General features: G+C 46.4%; 1 protein-coding gene across 3 annotated transcripts in view; it reads right to left on the reverse strand.

Moving 5' to 3' along the window:
- The window catches only part of RPH3A (rabphilin 3A), a 95,944-nt gene that overhangs the window by 22,961 nt on the left and 60,816 nt on the right, over positions 1–12,167 (reverse strand). For all 3 annotated transcript variants that reach the window (XM_036824092.1, XM_036824091.1, XM_036824090.1), the window contains 6 exons: positions 9,460–9,589; positions 7,658–7,744; positions 5,309–5,474; positions 1,693–1,731; positions 1,441–1,593; positions 55–141 (listed from right to left, as the gene is read on the reverse strand). In XM_036824092.1, the coding sequence (XP_036679987.1) occupies positions 55–141; positions 1,441–1,593; positions 1,693–1,731; positions 5,309–5,474; positions 7,658–7,744; positions 9,460–9,589 (662 nt within the window). The remainder of the gene's footprint in view (positions 1–54; positions 142–1,440; positions 1,594–1,692; positions 1,732–5,308; positions 5,475–7,657; positions 7,745–9,459; positions 9,590–12,167) is intronic.

The raw sequence follows: 12,167 nt of genomic DNA on the forward strand, positions 1-12,167 counted from the left end.
GTATTGGGGTCACAGCTGAGTGACAGCCTGGGCAGGTGGGTCGGTGGCACGTACCTGGGGGCCCAGGCTTGGGGGGCGCTGGACTCTGTATCGAGGCCGGGGTGGGTCTAGAGGCCTGGACTGAGTTGGCCCGTCTCAAACCTGCAGGGGAAAGGAAAGAGCCTGTCATATCGCACACACACACGCATGCACGCACACACACACACTCACACACAGTCAAAGCAGGAAGAAGCCTGGGACCGGTCAGCTGGCATGAGGCATGGTCCTCTGGGTGTGAACTGGATGCAGCCCCCCGACATTCCCAGCTCTTTCAGACCCTCTTCTCCTCCCCTCCGTGTGTTCTCTCTTTCCAATACTCAGATCCCCCTGGGCAACTCACTGCAACAACATGGATGTTGAAAAGCTCAGGTTCTGCGACGTTGCTTCCGACATCTGTGACCTTGCACAATGACCTATCCTCTTTGGGCCTCAGTCTCCTCATCCATCAAATGGGGATAACAATACTTACCTCATAGGGTTGTGGTGGAGACACAATGATACAATACATGTAAAGTGCTCAGAACAGTGCCTGGCATATAGTGAACACTCAACATCTGGCAGATGTTGATACTACTTTATAATTATTGAAAGACTGTTCTTATCTTCACATGGACCTAGCTTTGCATCCCAGATTTTTCTTATATAAGCTGTGTGTCTTTGGGCTGGTCACTTACCCTCTCTGAACCTCAGATGCTTCATGGAGGCAACAACTCTACCCACTTGATAAACATTTTTATAAGAACTTATTTCATCTCTACACCCTATGAGGTGGGTGCTTCATTAGCTCCATTTTACAAATGGGAAAACTGCGGCACAGAGGGGTTAAGGAGCTCACCTAATGTCTCTTGGCTCTTTAGTAGCCAAGCCAGGGTTTGAACTCAGGCATTTGGTCTCCAGAGTCTACCTGAGACTATTAGATGCTACTGCCTCCTACAGAGCTGTTGGGGGATCAAATGGGGATGATATACACAGCAGTTCCTGGTACTGAGAAGGTATGACATTCCTAGAAGAATACCCTGTCTTCTCTCACCTCACTGGGCTGGATCCCACCTTTCCTGAATCCAAATATTTTTCACTGGAGAGATGCTTGAATGCTCACGACAGAAAGTGCTTTGCCACCTCTGGCTGGGGCTTACAAATTCTTGTCCCAGGGTCCTGCATTAGCACTTCCGTTTGCTTGTTCATTTGGGTCCTTGTTCATCCATCCATCCATCCATCCATCCATCCAACCACTCACTCACTCACTCACTCACTCACTCGTTCACTCACTCACTCATTCAACAAGTGTTCATTGAATGTCTACCAAGCGCCAATGAATAAATGAAAAAAACCACTGTTCTCCCCATTCCTTTTGATTCTCCTCATCCAGGAAGCCTGTCTGGATTTGCCCATCTCTCTCACCTGCTGGGCTCCAGCTGGGGTCACCAGCAGCTCCGCCGTGGCTCTGGTCCCAGCTCTCTGAGTCCCGGCTAGATGAGCTCATTCGTGCCTCGGAGGCCCTTCGCACAGGAGGCCCATAGCTTCCTCGCCCAGGAGCAGAGGCCAGGTCAAGGCCTGAAAGGAAAAGCATGAATTGAATGGAGAAAAGGCAATGGAGGAATGGGGAAAAGGACTCCTGTCTCAAAAGTAGAAGACAGAGTCGGCAGAACCCACCTGTCTTCTGACCTGGGCCCCTCCTGTCATCAGCGTCACCTGGAGAGAGAGAAAACTGATGAGGGGTATGTATTGAGTTGGCCAAAATGTTCACCTGTGTTTTTCTGTAACATCCTATGGAAAAACCCAAATGAACTTTTTGGCAAACCCTCAATATTTGATGTTTTCTGGAGAGCTGACACTTAACGAGCTCACAAAAGGGCCCATCCACCATTCCCAATAACTTTTAAAACAAAATTAAAAGTTTCCTTTCCCAACTTCCCCTTTGATGTAGAGCCTATCTACAAATTTCACATTATTTCCACTGCAAACAAATTGGGATCATGGGTACGTACTGTTTCTAGAATGTGCTTTGTTCACTTAATTTGAATTTCCCCAGAACTCACCAAGCATGCTCCAACCTCAAACCCTTTGCACACGGTATTTCCGAAGATTCTATGAGCCCTCTTTATTACCTTGTTCGGGTTTCTCCCCAAATATCATCTCTCAGACAGCCCTTCTCTGGCCATTCTGTCGAACATGAAGCCTCTATCCCCTCTATCTGTTTCATTTTTCTTCCTGGCACTTATCACTACCTGATATTATGTTGTATTTGCATTTGCTGTTTGTTGAGCATCTGTTTCCCCCACTAGAATTTTAATTGCATGAGAGCATGGATTTTTTTTTTTTTTAAAGGAATTCCTTTTATTTTATTATTTATTTATTTATTTATTTATGGCTGTGTTGGGTCTTCGTTTCTGTGCGAGGGCTTTCTCTAGTTGTGGCAAGCGGGGGCCACTCTTCATCGCGGTGTGCGGGCCTCTCACTATCGCGGCCTCTCTTGTTGCGGAGCACAGGCTCCAGACGCGCAGGCTCAGTAATTGTGGCTCACGGGCCCAGTTGCTCCGCGGCATGTGGGATCCTCCCAGACCAGGGCTCGAACCCGTGTGCCCTGCATTGGCAGGCAGATTCTCAACCACTGCGCCACCAGGGAAGCCCGAGAGCATGGATTTTATCTGTTCCATTCACTGATTCCCTGGGGCAAAGAACAGAGCCTGGAACTCACTAGGTGTTCCGTAACTGTTCATTAAGAGAATACTGAAAGCTCATATCATGGGCATAATTCCAAATCTACAATATACATTTACATCATTAATTTTTTTAAATATTTATTTCCTTTATTTATTTCCTTTATTTTTTTTTGGCTGCATCAGGTCTTAGTTGCAGTACGCGGGATCTTTCATTGCAGCACACGGGCTTCTCTCTAGTTGCGACATGTGGGTTTTCTCTCTCTAGTTGTGGCACACAGGCTCCAGGGGGCGTGGGCTCTGTAGTTTGCGGCACACAGGCTCTCTCGTTGAGGCATGCGGGCTCAGTAGTTGTGGTGCACAGGCTTAGTTGCCCCGTGGCATGTGGGATCTTAGTTCCCCTACCAGGGATCAAACCCGCGTCCCCTGAATTGGAAGGTGGATTCTTTACCACTGGACCACCAGGGAAGTCCCTACATCATTCAATTTTAAAAGGTGCTAATACACCATGGTGTGGCTATACCATAATCTATTTAACAATTATCCCGTTAATGAATGTTTTTTCCAGTATTTTTTGCTACCATAAACAATGATACAATAAATACACTTATACATATGTCTTTTATATGGGTACTTTTCTTGCTGTTAAATATATTCCCAGAGAGGGACTGTTGGATCAAATAGTGTATACACTTCAAATTTTAATAACATCTGCCATATTACTTTTCAAGAGGCTGGAGGTGACTTATAGTCCTACCAACAGTTTATACCATCATTTCTCCACATATTCACCAGCACTAGATGTTATTGCCAATAATTGTTTAGGGGTTGCTATGCAATGCAGGTGATGTTACTTCTTTCCAATGAGGTGAATCTTTCAGAGTTATTTGTTTTGTCTAGAGTTTATATAATAAGCTAATTCATACCATTTATGTGTGTAAGTGTACGTTGTCTGTGTATAGGTGATTAATACTATGTACTACTGGCCAACATTTACTAAGTGCTGCACTCTGCAAAGTACTGTACATGTACAGGCATACCTTGGAGATACTGTAGGTTCAGTTCCAAACCACTGCCATAAAGCGAATATCACAAAAAAAGTGAGTCACATGAATTTTTTCCCACTGCATATAAAAGTTACGTTTACACTATACTGTAGTCTATTAAGTGTGAAACAAAATGCACATACCTTAATTTAAAATATTTTATTGCGAAAAAAATGCCAAAACAATTACAATAGTAACATCAAAGATCACCGATCACAGATCACCATAACAAATATAATAATAATGAAAAAGTTTGAAATACTGTGAGAATTACCAAAATGTGACACAGAGAGACAAAGTGAGCAGGAAAAATGGCACCGACAGACTTGCTTGATCAGGGTTGCCACAAACCTTCAGTTTATAAAAAACTGCAATGACTGTGAAGTGCAATAAAGCAAAGTGCAATAAAATGAGGTATGCCTGTAGCATCTCATTTAATCTTCAAAATAACCCAGTGAGTTATTAATCTCATTTTATAGATGAGGAAAGAGTTTTAGAGAGGTTAGGTCACTCATCCAAGCTCACATGACTTGTAAGTGGCAGAGCTGGAATTCAAACTCAGGTCTTCCTGGGCTCCAATGTTCAAGATCTCGACAGTAAAGCTATGCAGTCTTCTCAGCCTAGAGGGAGTAATGTTTAACCAGGAAGAAAGATGTTCTAGAGGTGGAAACCTGGGGCTTCTCAGGGATGCAGTATATGTTGACAATTTGGTGAGTCTCTGCAAGGAGCAGAAATTGCTGATGGCTTGCCAGGATGAAAGTATTTGTTGAGTACCTTCTGACTGCCAGACACTGTACAGGGCACCTTGAGAAGTTATAGTTGGGCACTTCAATTTTTGAGACCTTCAACTATAACCTTCCTTTTAGAAGCACTGACTGTGCTCAACTCTAGAATTTTCATTCAGACCAGATTTTATCACTTAGTTAATTGAAAGTATTGCAAGGGCTTTATCTGGTCAGTCTTAGTGGCCTTATTATATTAAAATGTGTTTTCACTGGGGTCATATTTTTTCTTTTTATTGCTTTGTCTCTCCCTTTTTTACCATCATTTTAATAATTAATAATAATACTTAGATAATAGTGATAATATCCAGAGTAGTGGTAATTTTCTTTTACTAATTTCCTTGCTATTCACCTTTCATTTTTAATTAGTCCAATTTCAGATTTGCTGATGATTGATAGAAGAAATATCAGGAGCAAAGAAGGCCTTCTCAGCAAGCCCCCTTTCCCCCGCCCCCCAGACTCCAGCGTGTATTTTGATGTTGGGAGTCTTTCTCAGTTCCTGATTTTGATTTCCACCTCTGTTGTACCTCTAAATAATCCATCAGGGATGACAACAAAGTCTTTTGGCAGCCTGGCATTGCTGGAGAGTTCCCTGAACTACTTTCTTGATAAAGGTTTGTGATGAGCTGTGAAGGAGACATAGGGGACCTAGAGCCAAGCCCAGAGGCTGGCTGTCCACCAACTGGGTAGAAACACAGACATGATGTCAGGACACCCTCCAGGTAGACCAGTTAGCCAAGACCTGTCCTTGGTTCTGAAAGGAGAAGCTGTATTTTCCTACCTTGAGCTGGAGCCCCGGCAGGGTGTTTGGGCTCAGGGGCGGGCTGCTCAGGGGCAGCAGGCTCACTGGCTGGCTGCTGGGGCTTGGTCTTCTTTATGGGCATAGGCTGTGGGAGGACCTGTTTGGGGAAGCCCTTGAAGAACCATGCTCCAGAGCGCTTCCACACCTGGGGGAGGAGAGGTAGAACATGAAGACACGACAGCCAAGCACTATTGCTCCTGCCTTCACGAGAGCCAATTTTTCACTTTTCTCCCTGCTCACAGAGCACTGACACAATAGGCAGTGCATTTTCTCACCAGTACAGTCTTTCACAATTCTTATTTGATTCACACAATACCCCTGAACACTCAATAGAGAATAACCAATCTCTTGATGGAAACAGTTGAATATCAGAGAGGTTATGAACAGGTATAAGGTTACACAGCCAGAGAGTGGACTGGACACCAAGTCTCCCACCTCTTAAATGTGTTGTGCTCCCTACTACACTGGCTGCTGTAAAGAGGATGATCCACGTACATCCTCCCCAAGACCTCTGGCCTTCTTCCCTGCCTTGTGGATTAGCGTTCCACCTGGGGCAGTGTGTTGAACATCTTCTGTTGCCCCTTCAGATTGGTTCTACATCTTTTTTCACCCTGCTCTGTGCCCCAGGAAGCTGACCAGTAAGGACTACAGTAACTGGACTTTCTTGATCTCTACCCTCCAGGTGGATCTGGTCAAGGAGAGCATCAGTGGGGGATCGGTGGAAAGAAGATAGTGAGGTGAGGGTATTGAGTCCCTTGGCTCCCTCCTTGCTAGGCAGGCAGTGGCTACATTCCTGCTGGTTGATACCTAGTGTCCAGTCTGGTAACTGCTCCCTCCTCCACTCCTTCCGTCTCAGGAGTGGTATCAGCAACCCTGCTATTGCTGGTGCTGCGTGCTTCACCATGCCTCGCTGATCCTCCTCATCCCTGCCCAGACCTTTGCAAACAGCACCTTTATCAAAGCCTCCTTGATAATCCTGATGGATTGTGCCATCTGTTTTCCCAGGACCCTGACTGATATTGAGGGAAATATGGTCCTTGGAACAGTCTCCAAGGCAGGAATCTGCAGCAGAAGATGAGTGATGAAGAAATTGGAAAAAGGCGAAGGGAGTTAATTGGGACAAAGTGGGTAATAAAAAGCAAGCCTAGGTAAGAGAAAGATTCCATGAGAGAAAAAAACAGAAATAGAGTGAAGACAGTGCAGAGGAAGAAGTGTGAAGGGTGAGAGGCAAAGAGAGAAAGAAGAAAAGGCAGAGGAGATAAGGATGAAAGGGAAAAAAGAGCTCTGAGGAGGAGAGTACAGACGGCCCTAGACTTAAAATGGTTTTCTTATGATGTTTTTGAACTTACAGTGGTGCAAAATCGATATGCATTCAGTAAAAACTATACTTCAAATTCTGAATTTTTTTTTTTTTGCCACACCATGCAGTATGCAGGATCTTAGTTCCCTGACCAGGGATCGAACCCACGCCCCCTGCAGTGGAAGCTCGGAGTCTTAACCACTGGACTGCCATGGAAGTCCTTTTCGAATTTTGAATTCTGATCTTTTCCTGGGCTAGCAATACTCGATCGGATACTGTCTCGTGATGCTGACCAGCGGCAGGGAGCCACAGCTCCCAGTCAGCCACACGATCACGATGGGAAACAACTGATACACTGACGATGATTCTGTACCCATGCAGCTATTCTTTCTTTCTTTTTTTTTTAACCTTCAGTACAGTATTCAATAAATTACAGGAGATACTCAACACTTATTATAAAATGGGCTTTGTCTTAGATGATTTTTCCTAGCTGTCGGCTACTGTAAATGCCCTGGGCATATTTAAGGTAAGCTAGGCTATGACGTTCACTAGGTTAGGTGTATTAAATGCATTTTCCACTTAACAATGGGTTTATCGGGATGCAACCCCATTGTAAGTTGAGGAAGATCTGTATAGGGAAAGAAAAGAAAATGAGGGAAAGTGTGAGACAAGAAGTGAGGTAGAGGGAAAGAGAAAGAGAAGGTGGCAGTAGGGGAAGACCCAGAAGATGAGAAATGGGGAGTAGGGAATAATGGATGTCAGAGGGCAATGAATAAGAGGAGAGCAGGGAGGGAAAGAAGGAAAAGTCACAGAAGCGAGAGATGAGAAAAGAAATTCATTCAAATACTGTGTCCCACCAGTGTTCACAGCTGAGCTGGTTCCTTTTATACCAACCCCTTAAGACATGTGCCTGAACAGGTTCCCCAGCCCCCCAACTGCCACCTTACTCCCCTGGTTATAGCAAGGAAGGGGGAATTGTACAAAGAAGGGAGAATGCTCCAGGAGCTGAATGGGACCAATCCACTCACCTCTCTCTGCTCGATGCAGATTTTGCAGAGCCACACAGGGTGTGGGCGGCTGTTGGAGGTCTCCACTCCACACTTGGTGCAGACATTCTGGGGACAAAACATAGCCCAGTGCACACTCAGATATGCCAGGCTTGGAGCTGCCGGTGATCAGGAGAAGTGGCTGGGAATGGTGGCAATGAAGCCCTATTCTCCCTTGGTGGACATAAAGAGATAGAACTCTCCTTTCTTCACCTCCCTTCCATGACCAAGGCCAGTTAGAATAAAGTTCCAATCTGAGTCCTGATTTGTGATAACAAGAACTGGAGTCATTCCCAAGCACGGGACGAAGGGATTCTCCAAGAGTCCCTGTGGGGTTGGAGTTTTCATCATCCATACAAGGGAGATCACTGACATGATTTTTTTTTTTTTTAAATTTTATTTATTTATTTATTTATGGCTGTGTTGGGTCTTCGCTTCTGTGTGAGGGCTTTCTCTAGTTGCGGCAAGTGCGGGCCACTCTTCATCGCGGTGCGCGGGCCTCTCACTATCGTGGCCTCTCCCGTTGCGGAGCACAGGCTCCAGACGCGCAGGCTCAGCAATTGTGGCTCACGGGCTTAGTCGCTCCGCGGCATGTGGGATCTTCCCAGACCAGGGCTCGAACCCGTGTCCCCTGCATTGGCAGGCAGATTCTCAACCACTGCGCCACCAGGGAAGCCCACTGACATGATTTTTTAATCATGAGAGACTGTATATCCATTTTGTTTATTACTTTATTTCTTCTTTCTTTCCCAAATGAATCTGAGACACCCTAGACTATGACTACAGGTTCAACTCCTTATGGAGAAGGATGTTATCTGAGTAAATGCCATGACTATATGATGTAACATTATACTTTTGGCTGAGTTTTCTGGCAGTCAAAACAAATAGGTCACAAAATTCTCGCTATCTAGTTGACTACAGAAGGCAAGTTTTTTGGAGTAGATAACCTTTCCCCAATATTCCATTCTAAATACTAAATGGGACCCCAAGTAGGAGATGCCAAGTGACATTATGGATGTCTCCAGCTGGGTCACTCCCCTGAATTCCTTTCCTGGGAATCAGACAGACCCAAGGACAGTAGTATTTCTGTCCTGGAATTGTCAAGTTCAGACAGCTTGAGGAGAGGGTACAGGGTGGAGAGAGCACAGGGAGACTCCCCTTCAAGAGTGAATGCTTAAGAAGACCAAAGTCTAAGTTGGCCTAACTTGGCTAGAGAGGGGCTTTCTAAGTGGCTTGAACTGTACCCCAAGGTAGAGAATGCTGGGTAGGGCTTCCATGTACACATGTGTCTTCCATGTAGACAGAAGCCCAGCATGCTTTTTTTTTTGGGCCACACTGTGTGGCATGCGGGATCTTAGTTCCCCGACCAGGGATTGAACCCGTGCCCACTGCAGTGGAAGCGCGGAGTCTTAACCACTGGACCGCCAGGGAATTCCCCCAGCATGCTCTTTAGCCTGACCTATAACTTGCTAAGCCACAACCAGGATACTTGCAGGCTCAACCATAGTTCATGTCCTACTTCAGTCTCCCAAGTTCATCCTGGATGGAGCTGAGCTCCAAGGAGACAGAAGGGTCAGAGTGACTTCTAGGGGAGGAACCAGGATCAGGGTTACCTCGGAATACAGCTGGGCATGGGAGCATCCCAGAAGGAATCATATTCTGGCAACTACCTTTCCCGATCCAAGCTCCATCCCCAAGACCCAAGGCCCCCAAAGGCTGGAGCCCAGGCCTAGCCCCTATGCATGTGATGAGCGGGGAAGCAGGGAAGGGGAGGGCGATGGTACCTTCTTACAGTCCTCACACACTACACAGGCAGAGCCCAGCATCCCCAGCTCTTCTCCACACAGTATGCAGCAGTTCACCCCGTCCCCAGCCACGTTCTTCCTCATGTTCTCCAGACGGTCCACCAGGCGCCTGGAAGCAGAGTCAGGGTTATACGGACGGACCTCATAGGACCAGGACCACCAGCTTCTCCCTCATTATCTGGCTGATGGTCTTAACCTTCTTTGAGTCATAGATTCTCGAGTATCTGATAATGACTACTGGACCCCTCCCCAGAAAAAGGCACATATATTCTGATATATATTCAGAACACCATGGATCCCCTCCGACATCCCCCAAAGCCCATCTATTCTACCAACTTCAGATTAAGAACATTATCTAGTCTTTTCTCATGTCACCTCCTCCAGAAACTGTCTTCTGAGGTCCAGATCTGTTTATCTAATTGTCTGTATGACGTCTTCACTTGGGTCTCAAACTTGTGCTTTCAGCTGAACTCTTCATCTTGGCTGCTCTTCATCCTCATCCCCAGCAAACCTGCTCCCATTCTCAGGAAATGGCACCACTGTCCGCTAACTTGCTTGAACCAGAAACCTAGAGGGCCTTCCTGAGCCCCTCCTCCCAGACATTCAATGACCCAACCAAATCCTATCATGTCTAATGCTCTAACATTTCTGGAATCCACCCATTTCTCTGCATCTTCACCTCAACCAAGCCACTGACATCTCTCCCCTGGATGACTAACCCCTTAGTCTCCATGCTTTCATTCATGCCTTCTACAGTCTGTTCTCCCCATCACAGCCTTGGTGATATTCCTAAAACATGAATCTGATCATGGCACTCCCACTTCCCTTTAAAACCTTTAGTTGGTTCTCATTCCATGAGGTTTCCATGACCTTACGTGGTCTGGCCCCAGATGAGACCCCAAACCTCTTCGCCCTCTTGGTCTTGCTTCAATGTTCTAGCTCAGTGGTTCACTAAGTGTTATGACCAGACCATCAGCATCAGAGTCACCTGGGAACTTGTTAGAAATGCAAATTCTTGGGCCCCACTCCACAACAACCCTAATCAGAGACTCCGTGGGCGGGGCAGCAATCTGTTTAAACAAGCCCTCTAGGGGATTTTGACAAAAGTTTAAGAACCACTGCTCTGGTTACACTGGTCTTCTTTGAGTTCTAGTTCTCCTAACTGCCTCAGCACTTTTGCACATTCTGGTCCTTGTGCCTGGAATGCAGCCTTCCCTCATTACACATATTTGTGATCTCTCTCTCTCTCTCTCTCTCACACAGACACACACACACTTTTCCTGCCTAGATTCTCCTTATCCTTCATATTCCAGTTAAAATATCACCTCCCCTTAGAAGCCTTCTCTGACCATCCATTTTATTTACTTTTTTGGCAACCCTTCTGCATAGCACTTGTCACATTTGTAAGTAATTGTGGAATTGTCTACATTAAGTAATTAGGTAATTGTGAGTCCATACCTGGCTGCCTTCCTAGACTCTGAGCTCCCCTGGGCCCAGGATCTTGTCTGTCCTGTTCCTTGCTGTGTCCTCAGGACCAGAACAGTACCTGGGGTCCACAGTGAGTGCTCACACATGATGGTCGAACCAATGAATGAATGAACGAATGAATGAATGAAGGCAGGCTACTTCCCAAATTTGTATCCAGCAAAAGCAAGCTGAGTTGAATGTCAAGTGACATACAATAGCAGCTTATACTTACATAGTGTTTATTATGGGCCTGGCATGGTATGAAGTGCTTTGGCACCCAACCCTAAGAGACAGGCACTATTAAGAAGCCATTTTACAAGTAAGGCAAGTGAGGCACAAGGAAGTTAAATTACTCGTCCAAGGTCACACAGCTAGGAAGTAACAGAGCTAAAACTGGAAGCCAGGTATCATGTGTATTACACTGGCACTTCTCAAACTTAATGTGCACACAAGTCACACTGGCATCTTGTTAAAACAGATTCTGAAGCATCATGTCTGGGGTGAGGCCTGAGGTGCTACATTCCTAGAAAACTCCCAAGTGATTCCACATGATGCTACTGGCCCAAGGGCACACTCTGAATAGCAAGGCTACACATAATGACTACACCTGTGGGGGCATCCTGCTTCGATCTCAGGTGGGTTGTTTTTGACCCTTCCCACCAGCCTGAAGTCACCTCTTTGCTTTTTCCTCAAACAGAACCTTATTGTTCCTGTTCCAGCCACAGCCAGTGGACCCAGATGGAGCCGGACCCTGCCCACCCCTCCACGCACTGGCTCTCAGCTGTGGACACCACAGGCATGAGAAGCACTCTGATGGGACTTGGGTATCACAGGCTCCAGAAAGTCCCTGGCAGACCTGCTGGCCGCCACCTGATGCTGACTCTCCCCACAGGCCCTCCTTGCTCCTGCCATCCCCTCAAAGCACGCTACTCGCTGTGTTATAAACAGCAGCTTCTCCCTTTGTGTTCCATTCAACAGAGGAGCCCAAGGAGGAGCCAAAGGCAGCCTGTAGGCTCTAGCGCCTGCTGTGACCCAGATCGGACAGAGCTGCTTCGAGAGGCAGGATGTGCAGAACCAAAGGCAGCATGCTCTTCTCTTCCTCCTCCTCCTCTTCCTCTACCCCAACCCTCCCCGCATTTTCCCTAGAAATTGCTTTTACAGGATGATGGGAGGCAGCACAAACCAGGAGCGCCCAGTCCTCAGTCTCAGAACACCAGTAG

Source organism: Balaenoptera musculus, chromosome 14 (assembly GCF_009873245.2).
Source record: "Balaenoptera musculus isolate JJ_BM4_2016_0621 chromosome 14, mBalMus1.pri.v3, whole genome shotgun sequence".
Classification (NCBI taxonomy): domain Eukaryota; kingdom Metazoa; phylum Chordata; class Mammalia; order Artiodactyla; family Balaenopteridae; genus Balaenoptera; species Balaenoptera musculus.